This window comes from Phoca vitulina, unplaced genomic scaffold (assembly GCF_004348235.1).
Source record: "Phoca vitulina isolate PV1807 unplaced genomic scaffold, GSC_HSeal_1.0 scaffold1, whole genome shotgun sequence".
In the NCBI taxonomy this organism is placed as follows: Eukaryota; Metazoa; Chordata; class Mammalia; order Carnivora; family Phocidae; genus Phoca; species Phoca vitulina.
The window spans coordinates 34288123-34307503 of record NW_022589704.1 but is presented as its reverse complement, the minus strand read 5'-3'; the positions used below and the strand labels follow the sequence as shown (position 1 = coordinate 34307503).

General features: G+C 39.7%; 1 protein-coding gene across 2 annotated transcripts; it reads left to right on the top strand.

Annotated features, from left to right (window-relative positions):
- Positions 1–5738: 5738 nt before the first annotated feature.
- Positions 5739–19179, top strand: BZW1 (basic leucine zipper and W2 domains 1). Of its 2 annotated transcripts, XM_032405058.1 has the most exons (12): positions 5739–5871; positions 7092–7165; positions 8933–9109; positions 10742–10836; positions 11783–11848; positions 12455–12590; positions 13409–13518; positions 13663–13833; positions 14288–14434; positions 14968–15106; positions 16847–16969; positions 17376–19179. In XM_032405058.1, the coding sequence occupies exons 2-12, from the start codon at positions 7102–7104 to the stop codon at positions 17405–17407; spliced, it is 1260 nt and encodes a 419-aa protein (XP_032260949.1). In that variant the 5' UTR covers positions 5739–5871; positions 7092–7101; the 3' UTR covers positions 17408–19179. The 2 variants fall into 2 exon arrangements, with proteins under 2 accessions (XP_032260949.1, XP_032260958.1); XM_032405067.1 differs by lacking the exons at positions 5739–5871; positions 7092–7165 and having other exon boundaries at positions 9032–9109; positions 10742–10747.
- Positions 19180–19381: the final 202 nt, after the last annotated feature.

The window sequence follows — 19381 nt, the reverse complement described above, 5'->3', positions numbered from 1 at the left end:
AGTCAAATAACTACTAAAACTCTTCTATACAGCAAGTGAAAGCGATGGGATATATGAGGGGTGCGTGGTTAGCTCAGTCAGTAGAACAAGCAACTTGATCTCGGGGTCATGAGTTCAAGTTCCACCTTGGGTTTGGAGATTACTTAAATAAAAAAAAATTTTTTTTAATGGTATATATGGGGGACACCTGGGTGGCTCATCCGGTTAAGTGTCTGCCTTCAGCTCAGGTCATGATCCCAGGGTCCTGGGATCGAGTCCCTCTCGGGCTCCCTGCTCAGCGGGGAGCCTGTTTCTCCCTCTGCCTGCTGCTCCCCCTGCTTGTGCTGTTTCTCTCTCTCTCTCTCTCTCTGACAAATAAATAAAAATCTTTAAAAAAATGATAAATGATATATATGAGATATGTAGCAACTATTTAACACATTTTCATCTAAAATGAAATTATTTGAAAGCTCACTGCACCTCAACACTTTTTCATTGTAAAAATCTTGTGGAGCCTATGAAAATACTTCTAGCCACACACACATACACACATTCATATATATGTAGGAGTACACATGCATTCATATGTACATATGTGTAAACATACATATATGATACAGTATTTAAGCCAGATTCATAAGGTGTTCTACAATCATCTATCCAAAGCAAAGGAGTATAAATACTTTTCCCAGATCATTTTTAAGGGAAGCAATGTGCTTTTTGAAACAGGGCCTTCGCATCTTCCTGGTTTTTGGAAGAAAAACCTATTGTTACTTGCCCTTGAAAAAGAAACACGTATCTATTTCCACCACCAACGTTAAAACTAATATCAAGTTCACATGTTGCATCTAGCATCTTTCATCTAAGTAGGTCAAAAATTTTAAATCCAAGAATACAATGGGGAACTTGCAGCAATGGCAAAATGAAGATGTCAGCAAATCCCCTCTGCAAAACTAATGATAAAACTGGGCAAGATTGTCCCAAACTACCATTTCAAGACTGTAGAATAATTAAACAAAGGCCAACAACAAATTGACATGTGTCTATTCATGAAAAACTGTTAAACTTCAAATAAGAACAGGAGGTGGGTGGTATTCTGTGGAAATCAATGAAATAAAAAACAAAACCAAAAGATAGAGAAAAATCAATAAAACCAAGAGATTTTTTGCTTTGAAAACGTCAACCAAACCGATAAACCATTAGCTATACTGACTCAGAAAAGACACAATTATCAAATGAGGAATGAAACAAAAGACATCACAACTAACTTTACAGATGTTAAGAGGATTATTAGAGAATTTTATGAACAACTGCATGCCAACAACTTAGACAACTTAGACAAAATAACAAATTCCTAGAGACACACATATTACCAAAGCAGACTCATGAAGAAACAGGAAATCTGAACAGATCTCTAACAAGTAAAGGAACTAAATTATTAATTAAAAATCTTCCCACAAAGGAAAACCCAAGCCCATATGGCTTCACTGATAAAGTCTATCAAATACTTGAAAAAGAAATAATCCCAATCTGGGGTGCCTGGATGGCTTAGTCGTTGAGCGTCTGCCTTTGGCTCAGGTCATTGATCCCAGGGTCCTGGGACAGAGCCGGGCTCCCTGCTCCGCAAGAAGGCTGCTTCTCCCTCTCCCACTCCCCCTGCTTGTGTTCCCTCTCTCTCTGTCTCTCTCTGCCAAATAAATAAATAAAATGTTTAAAAAATAATAATAATAATCCCAATCCTACACAAATGTTATGAAGACTACTGGGAGTGATTACTGAAAATATCTTCATTCATGAAATAAATCTTCATTTAAAATAGGGAACCTAGGGACCCTTGGTTGGCTCAGTCAGTAGAGCATGTGACCTGATCTCAGGGTCGTGAGTTCGAGCCTCATGCTGGGTGTGGAGCCTTCTTATAAGTAGATGGATGGATGGATGGATGGATGGATGGATGGATAGGTAGGTAGATAGATAGACAGATAGATAGATAGATAAAAAAACAGGGAACGCAACCTGGCCTAGCAATGATGAAAAAAAGTTCCAAAATACTTTTATCATAAGACATTGTCTTGAATGTTGCTAATATTTCACCAAAAACTTTATTATTTACATGCTGGAGTTTGCAAGGTTAGCCATTACAGAATTCTTAACTGAGCACTAACAAAAACAAAAGGCAATTTAAAGCAGGCCCTGACCTTGTCTTATGAGGCATTTCCTCAAAGATCTGATTTATCCCTCTTCTCAAGCTCATTAACTTTAAGCTCCTTAAACTTAAAATTATCACTTTAAGCTCCTTAAACTGTTATACTAGTACAGCATTTATCAGGTAGGCATGCAGTATATTGTTGGGAACTCGAGTCAGTTTAAGGATACCAATAACGAATCTACAAAAAGATAGGGAACCCCATTTATGAGAGTTAGAAGGGTCTTAGCTGTCACGTAAAGCATCCATACTCATATTTTACAGAGAGATTAAGTCACTCATGTAAAATCTCAAAAACAGCCAGGGACGAGATTCTCCTTTAAACGTCTATCTTCCAGCATTGCTATAAGAAACCAGGTTGACCTTCTTTGTCATCCTTCTTTCTCCTCCACGGTCAAGTCTCCTCCACGGAAAGTACTAGCTTTATCAAACTCATCCCATACTCACTAAAGCATGTTCCTTGCCATACACTGAAGCACAACTAAAATGAGTAAGAAATTGCCATCGCCATCAAGAATTTCAGTATAGGATAAAAGATAGGACAGTTGCAAATTCAAAGTAGGTCAAATATCAGAAAGTACGAAGAAGTTCAGAAAAGGAATGTGTTCACATTGGCTGCAGTGACTAAGAACGGCTTAAGGGAAGGATAGTATTTGAAATAAGGCTTGAAACGATAAATAGGATTTTGACAGTAAAAAATGAGGGAAGGACATCTCAAGAAGAGGGACATCTCAGTCTGACTAAAGCATAGAGTTCAGGTGTTTGGAACCTTTTCAGCCGTGATACAGTTTATAAACATTTCCCTTGCGAGCCCACAGCACCTATTCCCGTGGGCACACCTGAAAGCATAGGTAATATAGGCTGCCTGCCATGTACAATGCCCAGGGATGCCCTCCCTCTCTGACTTTCAGGTATGTATATCAGAATGGAAATAAGTGAGAATGATCTTGTAATAGATAATCTTCAATCCGCTTTAATTTTTAAGGAAAATCACTTGCTGGGGCACCTGGGCCGCTCAGTAGGTTGAACATTGACTCTTGATTTCTACTCAGGTCATGATCTCAGGGTCCTGGGATCAAGCCCCACATCAGGCTCCGCGCTCAGCAGGGAGTCTGCTTGAGGATTTTCTCTCTCCCTCTTCCCCTGCCCCTCCCCACTCTCTCTCTAAAAATAAATAAATAAATCATTTAAAAAAAAAACAAAAATCACTTGCTAAGTTTAATATAGCTTTTAGTCAAAAATTGCTTGCTATACGCCCCACAATGGAGAGCAATAACAGATTAAGAACCACTAATGTGATGGGAAGTAAAGGTGAGAAACATTGGTCAGAACGATCCCTGGGTGATCTGGAGTACAAACCAAGGCATTTCAACAGTGAAATGCTTCAGGCTGCATTTGGGAAGATTACTCTGGAAGTGCGGAGAAAGGGATAGCAGTTAGGAAGTTATTGCAAAAGTCCCAGTTAGGGGAAATAGAGGCCTAAATGAAGATGATACTGGAAAAAGATGATGGAATTGAGAAATGTGACAAATATAGAAGATAAGCTTGGTGAGGTCAGAGGTCTAACTTGTCACTTCTGTATCTCTAGTGGTCTTTAGCTCCGTAACTATTTGTTGAATGGATAAATTAGATCTTGGTGGCAAGGCAATAATGCTATAGTGGTGCAGCCAGACTGCCCGGGTTCAAATCAAGCTCTTCCATTTACTAGTTCTATGACCTTGAGTAAGTTTCTTGACCTCTCCATGCCTCGGTCTTCCAGTCTATTAAATGGGGCTAATAATAGTTTCTAGATCATAAGGTAGTTTTGAGGATTAAATAAGGTGAAGTGTTAGAAGAATACATGTATCTTTAACAGAACTTCAGAAGTGAGAAAAACAACTTTGGGGTGGGGGGAAAAATAATCAATAGCGCTGAGTGTTTAGTTTGGCATTTAGTGGAGATACCAGATAGTGGGGCTTTGCAGCTTGGGGGAAAGGGTTAGACTTAGAAATCTGGCTCTTAACCACTCAACTGTGCTCCCCACAGACCTCCCATCTCCCACCAAGATCCAGTCACACTAGCCCCTTTCAGTTCCTCCAACAGGCCAGGTTTTTCCTACCTCAGAACTTGCCCACTGCTATTCCCTCACCCTGGAAGGGCACAGAGCCTAAACTCAACAAATATTTAATGATTCAATAGAAGAGTGTGGCATTCTTTGAAAAGTTAAATCCCTAGGAATGTATGGAGAGTGTCATGTAAGAAAGCATGATGGAAGATAAAAGGTATGAGCACAAAAAGGAGCAAGCATCTGGGAGGTAACCAGGACAACTGCAACAAAGTTTTGAGGAGATGGGTAATGCCCAAAATGCTCAGAGGAGGAAAGGAGAGTGAGGACTGAAAGATCACTGGAGTTGGCAATAATTTCAGGAAAGAACTCTGAGAAGTAATTCTCCAAAAAGTTGCGAGGGAAAAGGGGCAGAGGTCAGATAAAGAAAATAAATCAACTAATACAAACTAATTTATCCAAAATGTTTGATAAGGAAGAGAAGCAGAGTCCAGGAAAGGTGAATGTAAGAACAAACCCTGATTTTGCGGGGTTTTGGTGTTGGGTTTTTTTTGTTTTTGTTTTTTTGGTAGGAGGGTAAGTAACAATGCAGAGGCAAACTACTAATACAAACGGAATAAAAACGCGAGGCAAACAGCATCGCTATTTGTTCAGTTTTATAATGTCCACAGTGCTTTTCACACACATTACCCTGTCCCCCAGCCCTCTAATTCAGTGGTTCTCAAAGTGTAGTTCCTAGACCAGGGTCATCAGCATCACATGGAACTGGTCAGAAATGCACATTTTTGAGTCCCACAACAGATCTACATAATCTGTGCTTGTGGGACCGAGTAATCTGTGTTTTAAAAAGTCTTTCAGGGGATTCTGATGCTCTCCAGGTCCCCGCAAGCACCACACTCAGAGAAGAAAACGACAAGACCACTCACTGCAAGGAGTAGCGGCCACAGTCGGAGGGCAGACTTTTCTTCTGAACCCCTCCATCCGGATCCCCCTCCCTCCTGAGAGGCAGTGCACAACCCACCCCGCCAGCACCGCAAAGCAAAGTCACCCCGCTTCGGACTTAACCTGAGCGAGTTCTACCAACCCCGGCGGGAGCAGAGGTCGGCAGACGGCCCCTAGGCCAAACTCAGTCACCGCCCCAAAAGGGTCCAAGCGCACCCGGCCCTCGGACGTCGACTTCCTGCACTGGCGGGGGGACGTCTACGGGAAGGGACTCCGGACGGACGTGTCCAACTTCTCCAGGACTGGAGGGGGTGGGGGCGGGGTATTTGCTCTTCTAACCCCTCCCTGTGCCAAGAGGCCGGATGAAGCGGAGAAGGAAAAAAGAGAGGCTAGTCTAGGATAAGTTTCCGGAAAACCTGGAACCCAATAAAGAAACAAAGAAGCCTTGAAAACTCCCCTCCCTCTCCTTTCCTACTGTCCCACCCCGAACCCCACGGAATGGAAAAGGCGGAGGCTCAAGGCCGCGACAGGGAGGGTCGCGGGGGAGGACGCTAGGGGAAGAAATCTCGCGATAGGAGGCCGGCCGGGGCGGGGGTGACACCTCTTCCCTCCTCCTCGCGTTAGTTCCGGTCGCAGAGGAGACACCGCCGCAGTTGCCGCCACATCGGGGATTTCTGGCTCTTTTCTCTTCGCCTTAAATTCGGTGAGGCGCGACGCCCGCTTGGCCCTGGCCGACGTTGTGGGCCCTCGTCGTCGGACGGGGCGGGTGGCAGGTCAGGTGCGGCCCGGCTTGAATGGGCCCGAGCGGAGGCCGCCGCATGAGGCCAGGCCGGATCCGGGGCCTGGATTCGAGGGCCACCGCCGCCGCCGCCGCCTCAGCAGGGAGGTCGAGGGGTTGCGGCCCGGGCCGGAACGTGGGGCCCGGGTGTGCGCTGCGGCACCGGAGAGCGAGGCAGTGGCCGAGGCAGGCCCCCGCTGCCGCCCTGCCCGGCCTGGGTAACAAAGCCGCTGCGGCCTCTGTTGGGTGATGTGCGCGTGGGGGGTTCTGGCGGGCGGGGCGGAGGAGCCGCCATCACCTCTGCGGCCGCCTCCACCGCCGCTGCTTTCGCTGGAGGGCGGGCGGATGTACGGGGCGGCGGGGCCCCCGGCGCGAAGCGCCTCGGCGCCTGTGGTCCGCTCGTTGCGGCGGCCGCCACCGCCGGCGACGGGGTGAGTGGGGAAGGGGCTGCGGGCCAGGAGCAGCCCCTACGGCGCCCCGCGCTGGCCAAGGGGGTCCTGGGGTGGGGGGCGCATTATCGCGCTCGAGCGGCAGACACAGGAAGGGTGTGGAGGGGGAGACACGTGCCCGGGGAGGAGACTTGGATTGCAGGGTATGGGGCCAAGGAGGCTAGGCCGGCTCCCAGTTCGTTTTGCAGGCTGGGGTGGTACAAGCGGCCGCTGCAGTCCCAGGCACGACTTGGTAGGCTGGTGCTGCTCATAAGCCCCTCTGTAGAAGGCGTGCGCCTTTGCCGGTGTCTGAGCATTGACGTACACGTTTTGGATACCTCCTGACTATGGTGGGAATCTCTTTTAGCCTACGGTGGTGCTTAGAAGTAGTGGAATATGTAGGGGAGTTTAAAGAGGAACGAGGAGGAAACCAGTCATGTTTATGATGGGTGAATTGCCACCGGTCACTATGGTGCGGTAAAGTCATTTAAAAGTGTACACCACATCTTTAAAGGGTTTCTTGTAGGGGGAAATGCAGGTTTTGAAGTTACATTTAATTCAGGCAAAGGTAATTCCTTGTTTCCCCCAGGTCTATTGCCAGGCTGAAAGTGTGTGTTATATTTGGCTTATATGTGACTAGACCAAGGTTTGATGCATTGTTTTTAAAATGAATGTTATGGCACTGATATTTTTAAGGCCTTATTTTTCTTTTTTTAGGGTGTCTTTTATGAATAATCAAAAGCAGCAAAAGCCAACGCTATCAGGCCAGCGTTTTAAAACCAGAAAAAGAGGTAAATATTTATGTTTTAATATCTCTCTTCAAACTTCCAGAATAACTTTTATATCTTGGTTTCTCTGGCAGGCAGTCTCTTAATAGTAAACTTTAAGAGAAAATACCATAAAGGAACTTGAATTTCTAGTTGACTCCATTTTAGATATATCCTTAATATTTCTACTGTTTTTCTAAGCCTTTAGTTTTTAGTATCAACATATATGTCTTTAAGCAGGTTACTGAATGGTCTTTTTATTGCTGAAGTACATTTTTTCTTTTAAGTGTGGAGTGCATTTTCACTAGCTAAATTTTATTCAAGCAGACTTATGCTTGAGGGAAAAAGTTAACTTATGAAAGGAGAGCTCCTAATGTGATTGCTAATTCCTCCCAAACTTTGTGAAGGTTTGTGAGAGAAAAACCAGACTTTATGCATGGAAGTTAATTACGGAACAGAGTTCACATTGTAATGTCTTTTGAAATTAAATATTTCTCACAGACTTAGTAAGAAAAGTACTAGAATTATGTTAACTGCTTCTATTAGTGGGTGGTTAGGTGAATAATAATTCTGTAGCAAGGCACTGTAGTAGTGATACAAAGTTAAATGAGATGTGGTCTCAGGTATATTTTGTATTGGGCTTAATATTAATACTTTCCCCAAAATCTTTCAATGTTATTGCTCAAAAACACATACTGACCGTATTTTACAGGAAATTTTGAGGAAATAGAACTGGGTCAGCTACTGGTTATAAATTGTTTCTCTGCCCTGGGTAACAGACACTTTGAGATGTGTATTTACAGTCTTGTAATCCCTGATCATAGACTGCCCTCTTGTAGTGGGGAGACTGAAGAGGATTCGATTCTAGCCTTTGCAGATTTTTTTAGATTAAACCTGGTAAATTTCCTCAGGAGGAACAGAAGTTGGAAACCAGAGCATTTCAGCAGTGATGGGGGAGTCTGTATCCTCTTGCGTATGTGGTAGTGTCAAGTAATTTTATTGTTACTGGCATCAGAAAGAGCTGTCACTTCCCCAGTTCCAGATTGAGATCACTCATGCCCTCCTAGTTCTTGATGGTGGGGTTCTGGGTAGCATGAACAATCATCCGAATTTGTCTGGGACTGAACACAGTTCGCAGGACATAGGCTTTTCGGTGCTAAAACAGGAAAGTCCTGGGCAGGCAGGGAGGAATTGATCACTCTGGTGCTGTGTGAAAATTAAGATAGCATCTAACCTAGATAGGGAAGTCAAACCCTATCATGGAGTGTGTGACAGCAGCTCAGGAAAGGCTGGATATGTGCGTAAGGCACTGTTAAGTACCAAATGATTTAAAAAACAGTAACAACATAGAAAGTGTTATGGGCATTTAAAGAAAAGAATGAAGAGTTCCAGTGTTTGGACAGAATTTCACTCAAGAAGAAAATTTACTTGAAATTTAGAGGATGTCCTAAATTTCAGAAAAGCCCAGAGGCAGTAGGAGAGCATTCAGGGTAGAAATTGTCTCCTGGCCATAGGAACACACTAGCTTGCTTAACTCATCATTTATGAGACTTATGTAAAAGAATAGTGGGAAAAAAGCCACACAATTCTTGTGACTAGGCAGTCGTGCCTTGCATTTGCGGAGAGTGTATGTTTAGGTCTTTCCTTGTGTTTGTGTTTTCCAGCTGTTGAAATAAATGAGATTGTGCTAAATGTGGTTAATTTATTCAGTACTTAAACTTTCATAAGGTGGTGGTTTTGTGGCATTTTGATAAGCCTTTTAAACTAAATGTTGTGGGGTTTTCCCCCCAGATGAAAAAGAGAGGTTTGACCCTACTCAGTTCCAAGACTGTATTATTCAAGGCTTAACTGAAACTGGTACTGATTTGGAAGCAGTAGCAAAGTTTCTTGATGCTTCTGGAGCAAAACTTGATTACCGCCGATATGCAGAAACACTCTTTGACATTCTGGTGGCCGGCGGAATGCTGGGTAAGTGGGTTTTGTGGGAGGTGTAATGTATAGAGATTATGTGGAATCCAGAATATGAACTATTTGACAGTCCTGTCAAATTGGGATGACTTTGTTTTTGGCTTTTTACCTCTTTGGGATTTTTCCATTTTTTTTCCTCCCAGATCATAGTAACTTAGCAAATTATCTTGCCTTGTGCCTTGTCTAGCTTTATAGTTGAAATCTGTTACAAAACCATAACACTTGGGGATGGCTTTTCTCATACCTCTGTCCTTAATACATCCCCAATCAATAATTTTTCCAGCTTGTGTTTGAACACTCTCAGTTAATGGAGAAACCCCTACCTCTTCTGCCTTATGAAATACTACCTCTGTATGCCTGAGGACTAATCCTGCACTCTTGAATACATCAGCCACTACCCACATGTGGCTATCATGTGGAACGTGGCTAATCTAAATCCAGAGGTGCTATAGTGTCAAATATACATTGTATTTTAAAGACTTAATAGAAAAAAGAATGTTAAGACCTCAATAATACTTTGAATACTGAAATGTTAAAATCAATATTTTTGATATGTGGGGTTAGAGTATATTAAAATTACACTTTTTATTTTTAATATTCTTAATAAAGTTCCTAGATGATGGGAAATTACATCGTGTGGCTCACATTCTATTTCTGTTGCACAGTGCTGCTCTAACTTCTACCTCCACCCTCAGCAGCTCAGGGTATCTTAAGAGAATGTGCCATTTAGCTATATATATTCAAATGATGATGGCAATTTCATTTCCATAGCTCTTTAAGATATTTCAAAATGTTTTCACAGTGATGCCTGTATTGACCCTCACAACCAGGCTGATAGAATCAGAACTCTATTTGTAAGCTTGCAGGGTAGAGGCTTAGAGAGGTTTTAGTGACTTACATGCACTCAAATAATTACTCAGTGGTAGAACCAAGGAATGTTCATATGTTCTAATGCCTAGTCAATGAGTATTTCTTCCACTGCATTACCAGTTTATAGTAAGAAAAATCCATTTTCTATTTACAATACTATCAATAAGCCTGCTTTTAAAATTCTTTTTTTTAAAACGTTTACTAAGGAAATTTTCAAAGATACCCTAGAGAGAATAGTAAAACAAACTTCTTGTCTATTACCCAACTTCAGTAATTGTCAACGGTCTTAATCTGGTTATGACTCCACTGACTTCATCCCCCTCCCCAGATTTCAGAGTATATACCAGACATCACTTTATCCATAAATACATACAAATGTATGTAAAACATAAAGTCTCTCAGTTGTAGGTTTTTATAGCCCAGCCTCTTTGGTAACTTGAAGGGTTGTTTTCTGTATGAAAAGTTACATTATCAAAACCAACTCAACATCTTCACTTGTGTGACAGATTTGATACTGTTGAATGGTTAGTGCAGCGAGTTTAATTGGATTGCTAAAGGGGGTTATTCCCTTAAATTGTTTCATTTTTTTCACACATACTGAACCAACTAGCCATGTTCCTACTGAGATACTGAATTTGCTTTCAGGTCATCTTTTAGAATTTTTATCATTTTATTTTATAATGGGAATCCTTACAGAAAGTAAGATGGAAACAATTACTAATTTTAAATGTCACTGCAAATTTTTTGTAAAATATACCCTAGCCCCAGGTGGTACACTGGCAGATGACATGATGCGTACAGATGTCTGTGTGTTCGCAGCACAAGAAGACCTAGAGACCATGCAAGCATTTGCTCAGGTAAATGAGACTACATATTTATTTCAGTTAGCTGCTATCCATCTGAATAGGAATAGTCTACTTTTAAGAGGTTGCGGGTAGAAAGTTGAAGGAATTAGAACTGAAGATTTAGAGATACTTTTTGGTGCAATATAATGAAATGGGTTAAGGAAAACAAAGCAGAAAAGATTGAATTAGTTATCTTCCTACTTGTCCCTTTGGAGTTAGTCCATTTTTAAGAGAAACCTCAAGCTGAAAAGGAAAATCATATCCTTGTCATGAGTTGCATCATAGAATTATTCTACATATAACTTTTTTTTAAGATTTTATTTATTTATTTGAGAGAGAGAGAGTATGAACAGGGAGAGGGGCAGAGGGACAGGCAGGGACTGAATCCCAGGACCCTGAGATCATGACCTGAGCCAAAGTCAGACACTTAACTGACTGAGCCACCCAGGCGCCCCTGCATATAACTTCTTAAAGATGAATGGGTTATAGGCAGATTAGCTTACCAATCAAAATTTCATTTGAAGATTTCGTACATAGTTAGGTTTGTGTCATTGTAAGCAAAGAATTCAAGTGTATCTAGCCTAGAGATTTGTTGTCTGTGTCGTTAGGAAAATAGAACTATATTCTGTGATCTTACTCTGTTAATATCCTGCAAATGGGTAAATGACTAAAAAAAAAAAAAATGGGTAAATGACTTGTATTTGAGCAATGATTAGTCCTTGCTTTAACATTTGGCAATAAAAATCTATTGTGGGGTGGCTTAAGTGTTAAGATCAGTATATTGTAGGGTTTGGGAGTTGACACACTTTTCCTAAGCTGGCTTTAACAGCTTGTAAACTCATATCCAGTGGAAGGTTTACTTTGATGTTTTAAAAAGATACTATGAAATACTCAGATCTTTTAGGAATCTGGCATCTGTAGTTATGAAATTATTAAATTCCTTCACTGTTCTTAATAGGTTTTTAACAAGTTAATCAGGCGCTACAAATACCTGGAGAAAGGTTTTGAAGATGAAGTAAAAAAGGTATGAAGAACAGTATGCTTTATGGAAACAAAAGGTTGGGGTCAAAGAGGAGAACGTTGTATCTTAATACTGCCACAGATTTGAAATGATTAGCTGTTTATGTAGGCCTGAAATGTGGTTTGGGGGTATATCATTTAGTTTAATTTGTTTTACAGTGTTTCTTAGCTTTGTGTCCAAAGAAGTGACAAAAGGCTAAAGATCAAAATGGGGTCTGTCCAAGATAGGGGTAGAGGATCAGAGCTAAGCATATTGAGAAAGAAATTTAACATACTTGTTATTGGAGTCTTAGGTATTCTGTATATAGGCCGACCAAAAAATCTAGTAATGTTAATAACAACATCACGTTTCAGGCATCGTTGTAGTTATTAACTCATTTAATATAAAAACCCTATGAGGCAAGTTTTATTATCCACATTTACTTATGAGGAAACTGAGGCACAGAGGTTAAGTAACTTGCCCAGGATCACTCAGCTACTATTACAACTGAGATAAAAATTTGGATGGTTAGACCCCAGAGCCCACACTTTTAACCAATATAGTTTGCCTTACTGCTTCTCTTTATATAATGTAATTGCTCTTTTAACCTTTAATTATTTACTTTTATAGCTGCTGCTGTTCTTAAAGGGTTTTTCAGAGTCGGAGAGGAACAAGCTGGCTATGTTGACTGGTGTTCTTCTGGCTAATGGAACACTTAATGCATCCATTCTTAATAGCCTTTATAATGAGAATTTGGTTAAAGAAGGTAATCAGCCTTTAGTAAAGAGTTGTCTTTCATTGGCTGAGGGTGGGGATAGATAAGAGCATGAAAGATGTGAACTGATACAAAAGCTAGGATATAGTTTATGTAGATACGACTGTGTGATAGTTTTCTTAACTATCCCTAAATTTAATAAAATTCATTAGATATTTCATGTATACATTTGGCTATCTTTAGGCATACAGCAGATATCCAAAGCTCAGACAAATGTGGCTATAACATAAAAAGAGAAGTGCGAGGGAAACCCAGAAATATTAATTCCAGTTGGGGAAATGTTGAGCCAAAAAGAAAATAAGGTCCCTGTTGTCATTTTCATAGTTAAATAATTCTCTACAGTTAAAAAACTAACTTTTTTTATTTAAAAAAAATTTTTTTTAAGATTTTATTTATATTTATATTTATTTGGGAGAGGGAGAAGCAGGCTTCCCGCCGAGCAGGGAGCCCAATGCGGGGCTCGATCCCAGGACCCTGGGATCATGACCTGAGCTGAAGGCAGATGCTTAACGACTGAGCCACCCAGGTGCCCCAAAAACTAACTTTAAACTAGAGTACTAAGTACTTAATGTGCCTATTTCCCACAGTGACCCTGTCGAGTGTCATTTTACACATTTCAAAAGCAGTTTAACGACTAAAATACATAACTAGCAAATGATAGAAGAGAGAAATTGGAGTGAAATCGTAAGCAGCTTAGTGGCAGAAGGAAGTTTAGGGATAAAGTGAGTAATTCTGTGTGGTTGAAATGAGGAGATAGAGTGGTTGAAATCCACTTACACGTCTGTTAAGTAAGCTCTTTTGTTCTACAGGGGTTTCAGCAGCTTTTGCTGTAAAGCTCTTTAAATCATGGATAAATGAAAAAGATATCAATGCAGTAGCTGCAAGTCTTCGGAAAGTCAGCATGGATAACAGACTGATGGTTTGTAATTTGTTTCTCGTTCTTCCCATTCTTGCCAACACTTGGTGTAATAAGGGAATTTTCTCATTTCTAATCTGTGAAAAGAGGAGGTGTTTTTCTTGATAGGATTAAAGACCATTTAACCAGATTAAATTCTCCTTTCAGGAACTTTTTCCTGCCAATAAACAAAGCGTTGAACACTTCACTAAGTATTTTACTGAGGCAGGCTTGAAAGAACTTTCAGAATATGTTCGAAATCAGCAAACCATAGGAGCTCGAAAGGAACTCCAGAAAGAACTTCAAGAACAGATGTCCCGTGGTGATCCATTTAAGGATGTAAGATATTTTTGTTTAAACCATCTTAATGATTTCTTTCTGACTAAGAAAATATTTATTCACTTGACTAGTTTTAAAGTATTTCACCAGAGTGGGTTTTAATTAATAGCTATAGGATGTTATGCTGGGGCTTTTCGTCATTTTTCATATTTAGTGCTTTTATTAGTGCCCAGAAATTATAATGCTTGGGGATTTTGTAGGGTGCAAGCCAGTGGATAGATCATCTGTTTCCATCTCCGTCCTTTCCTAGCCAGTTTGCCTGTGTGTAAATTAAGGTTTGGACTACAGGCCCATCCCTTCCAGTTCTAAAAGTTCTCTGATCACATGTGGCACACTGTGGTCATTGCCAGTTGCACGGAAAGGTGGTTTTATGTTTTTGTAAAAGGTCTGAGTTTGATGTGTAGAGTGTACATATCAAAATTGATTTCTTTTACTAAAATTGATCTTTTTGCAGATAATTTTGTATGTCAAGGAGGAGATGAAAAAAAACAACATCCCAGAACCCGTTGTCATTGGGATAGTCTGGTCCAGCGTAATGAGCACCGTGGAGTGGAACAAAAAGGAAGAGCTTGTGGCAGAGCAGGCCATCAAGCACTTGAAGGTATTAGAACTATGCCTTTGCAAAACATTATTCTGCTTTTTAGTGGGGATAAGTGAGGTGTTACTGTACTTAGAGGATGTATGACATCCTGTGGTTCCTGGGGATAACCACCAGTGAGTAGACAAATAACTATTTGTGATAGTTATAAACTATTGATAATCTTTTAAAAAGTCTGACTTCACCTTTCTTTGGTTCACAGGTTAAAAACAAATACACGTTTAAAAATAGCATATGCCTGCAATTTGGTGTTTGCTTTTGAGGGAATATTGGAAAATAAGAGCACTCCTTTTTTATCCTCTAAATTATTAACATCGTATTGACAGTTGTCTGGAATCCCTGGTGCAGTATTGCTTATTTGACTTAGATGCTTAGTAGATTCTTCTGCTTTGTTTTATTTGTTTGTTTGTTTTAGTTTCCATTACATGGAATATAATTCACAGTGACTTTAAAAGATCAGTCTTGCATTTTAGGAATTTTGGAATGGAGGGTCATTGTAATAAATGACAAAACTTTTTCTCCTTTCCCTTTAAAAGCAATACAGCCCTCTACTTGCTGCCTTTACTACTCAAGGTCAGTCTGAGCTGACTCTGTTACTGAAGATTCAGGAGTATTGCTATGACAACATTCATTTCATGAAAGCCTTCCAGAAAATCGTGGTGCTTTTTTATAAAGGTAATTTAAATTTTAAATTTGGTGATAAAAATCCTAGGGGCGCCTGGTTGGCTCAGTCAGTTAAGTGTCTAACTTCGGCTCAGGTCATGATCTCAGGGTCCTGGGATTGAGTCCCCCTGTGGGGCTCCACACTCAGCAGGGAGTCTGCTTCTCTCTCTCCTCTCACCCTCACCCTCCTCTCTCTCTCTCAAATAAAATCTTAAAAAAAAAAAAAAAATCCTAGAATACTCCCTAATAATTCCAAGGAGTAGTTGTCTGAACATCAGCTCCATAAAATATTTTACTCTAATCATAGGACAAAATTGTTTCTAATTAAATTGGGTGTTTTTTAGTCCATTAATACCAAAACATCTCTAAATCATACTAAGTTAAAACCTAAAATCTTCTTGATGCGGCCTCAGACTTTACCTCCCATTCTCTACCAGTTCTCTTCTCCAGACATAGTCTCCAAATCTCTCTAGTCTTTGGCCCATGACAAGTTGACTTCCCTTCATCCTACCCCGTTACCCAATGTAGACTTTTACTTGTCTTTTAAGACCAGTTCACAATGCTTATTATAAAACCTGTTTCAGTTATTATTCCCTTTTCTGTGATCCTATTTTAGAAAACTGGTCTAAAGTGGTTAAGAAAGATAAGGACTTTGTTGGGAGAGAGTCCATTGCAATATTTAGTTTACTATGGTTGTTAGTGAAGTTTTCTTCAATTCTGCATAAATCATACCAGTTTGACCCCAGTAAGTGTAGTTTGTGTGCACATGTATTATTTCCATGACCTAGTTTACATAAATGATTTTGTTGGTTCCTATATTCTAAACTTAGAACAGAGGTCTATATCCCATCTCCAGAATTTTTTGTTTTTAAGAAAGAATAGGGTAATGAACTCCTAAGTAAGTACTCCATGCTTTGGTTATAGTTAGGTTTCTTGGAAATGTACCCCCATTTACATTCTCCTCCCACTCTAATTATTTATAAACAAATCCTAGAAACCTTTAATTAATTTTTCAAAAGTATGGGTTTATAAAGTACATGGACTTTTTTTTGTTTTTAGTAAAACCACAGTACCATTTTCACACCTAAAAATTTTAACGTAATCCATCAGATATCCCTGATTGTTTATCGAAAGGTTTCTCAACCTTGGTACAATTTGGGGCCATTTAACTCTAGTTGGTAACAGTCCTTTGCATTGTAGAGTGTTGAGTAGCATCTCTCCCCAGTGTAACAACCAAGAATGTCTCTAAACATTGTCAGATGTCCCAGCAAAGGGGGGTGTAAATTTGCCTTCAGTTGAGAGAATCACTGGTTTAATAAGTGTTTTTCCTAGTTGCAGGTCATATGTTGGCAACTAGTTGATAAAGCATTTCTTTTTTTCTTTTTTTTTTAAAGATTTTATTTGACAGAAACTAGCGAGAGAGGGAACACAAGCAGGGGGAGCGGGAGAGGGAGAAGCAGGCTTCCCGCTGAGCAGGGAGCCTGATGTGGGGCTCGATCCCAGGACCCTGGGATTATGACCTGAGCCAAAGGCAGATGCTTAACGACTGAGCCACCCAGGTGCCCCTGATAAAGCATTTCTTAATAGAGGGCTTGTCTTTAAAAATTAAAGAAACCAATTGAGTGTTTTGAATACAGTAATTGTTCATACCTAACTTTTCAGTAGGCTTTTTTTTGCCATGCAGGCATTTGCACTTTAGGTGGCTTCTGACTGCCTGAAAACTCCCGAATGTAATGATTGCTCTCTTTATAGCTGAAGTCCTGAGTGAAGAGCCCATTCTGAAGTGGTATAAAGATGCACATGTTGCAAAGGGAAAAAGTGTCTTCCTTGAGCAAATGAAAAAATTTGTAGAGTGGCTCAAAAATGCTGAAGAAGGTAAGTCTTTTCCTTAGTGCAGTTTGTTTGGTAAAGCCCAAGAACTAATTTTAATGCGGCCATAGAATGTGCTTCCGTTTTTCATTGAGATATCATTTTGTACCTTGAGTACAGATTTTTGTTCATTTGTGACAGACCTGCAAATACTCATTTGCTTTAAGACAGGTGGAGAGAACTTGACTTTGGCTTGGCCAATATACTAACATACTTACGAGGGAAATTGAAAAATTTAAGACTATTTAATAAATATTAGATTTACAAATGAAGGCTTTTGAATATCCCCCTCATAATTAGGGGATTATTAATATAATTACTTAATTGTAATAAAGAGCTTCAAAGTTATAAATGGGAACTTCTGCTTTCTGATATTTATATAATGTTTGACTGCATTTTTCCCCTTTTCTAGAATCTGAGTCTGAAGCTGAAGAAGGTGACTGAATTTTGAAACTACACCCTCAGTAAAGCAAACAGGAGTTGTAGATAAAATGTCATGTCTCATGTGTCCTGGTTCTTACATCTTCCTACCTCCCTATATCAAGCATGATATAAGGGCTTTCATGGCAAATTTTATTTTAACTGTTTCTATGGTTACTGGAAATGTTGGGTTTAGTTTCTAAAACCATGTTTTAAGTAGCTACAGGAGCTATAGATTTGAATCTAATGTTGCATTAGTCTTTTCAGTTATCTTCTACCTCCTGTATTTTCTACTGTAATAATGTAATTTAAGGCCTTCCACAATGAACAGTTCACTTTATTCCCTGGGTTTTCTATATAAACAGTTTTCAAGATATGATTTGGTTAAAAATAATTTGTTATAAAAATTCTGTTTGCAAATTAAACTGTAAAAGTATCCAAAGTCTCAAAAGGCAATGATTTGTGTGATAATTTGGTATGCCCAAAGCCCTACTCATCAATGAGAATCTCATATACAGTAATTGAATTCATTAACATGAATCTTGAGTATTTGGACCATTGCTTGCATGTTGATATTTTCTTGCATTTTTAACCCCGGATGTCCTTGAGCTTGGTTAGTTGTTCTCTGGTTTTCATTCGTTAGTAAAGCCATAGAGAACAAGCTTAAAAGTGAGTTCTTTGGGAAATTGTATGTGGCAGAGGTGGTGGGAAGAAGAAAGTTGAGCTTTTTCCCATTGAGAAACTTCTGCATTCAGTTTGTATCTTTCCAGGCAAAACAGATGGATATTCTTTTCATTACAACCATTTTCAAATGTACCTTAGAAAAATCTTGTCATTTAAAGTATTTTACACTTGTCATGCACTTCGATTGAAAGGAAAGGACTCAAAAGAGTCTGTGAGTTAGGGGTGCCTAGCTGGCTCAGTCGGTAGAGCATTTGACTCTTGATTTCGGGGTCATGAGTTAAAGCCCCACATTGGGTGTAGAGATTACTTTTTAAAAAAATAAATAAAAATAGTGCGAGTAAAGGAAATGACTATACTAACCCCATTAAGTTGTTAAATACTAAGTGGTCAGCATGTTCTAATTGAGACTCTAAATGTAACTGACTTCCTCTTGGCTTAGAGTATTTGTTGTAAAGAATGAAGTGCAATGGTAATAATTCCCACTTGATCATACTGGATCAGCTTCATTCTCTTAACATACTCACAGCTCAAGCACCTGGCTATTAACATACCTGAGTTGCCATCTTTTTAAATTGCCATGAGCCAAATATCTCTTCTATACAATTGATCCATTTATTTTAATGGCTGCCTTTTAATTTCCATTTTTCTTTTCTTGCTGCTACCCATATATATATTTTATATATATATACATATATATATATATGTAGTCATTAGAAAACAAAATATGACCACTTTGGTGGAGAGACTTCATGTTAAAAGTGAACACTTTGAAAGGTGTTTTTTTTTTCTTGATGAAAGAAACTAGCTTGGAATAATGCCACCAGAGACTGAATGGAAATTGCCCCTTTCAAAGGTGCCATTCTTATGAGCCAAGAATTTGGTGTTTAAAAGTTCATCTTGAGGGAATAACATGTAATATATAACCTTATGAAGAACATTATAACTGATACCATTGTGAATGGGGTGAAATTGTTAAATGAATAATTTTGATAAAGTTTTCATGCACAGGCAAAATGTATTCACTAGGTTTCTACATAGTGATCTGCTTTTACTTTGTAATTTGTAGTCCTCAAAAGACTTTTTTTAAAAAATAAAGTCCATCCTTACACTTAGGTTATAGGACAGTCTTTAATTTTTTTTTTATATATTCCATGTTAATACCTAGGAGTAGCTGTATGTTATGTGTTCAGACGTCTCTACTGTGTAAGCATTGAATAATTGTCCTCATCCTTATGATTCCCAAACTGTAAACACCCACACAGAATTCTGATGTAGCGGAAACTACATTTAATATTCCTACAGCCAAACCATTGC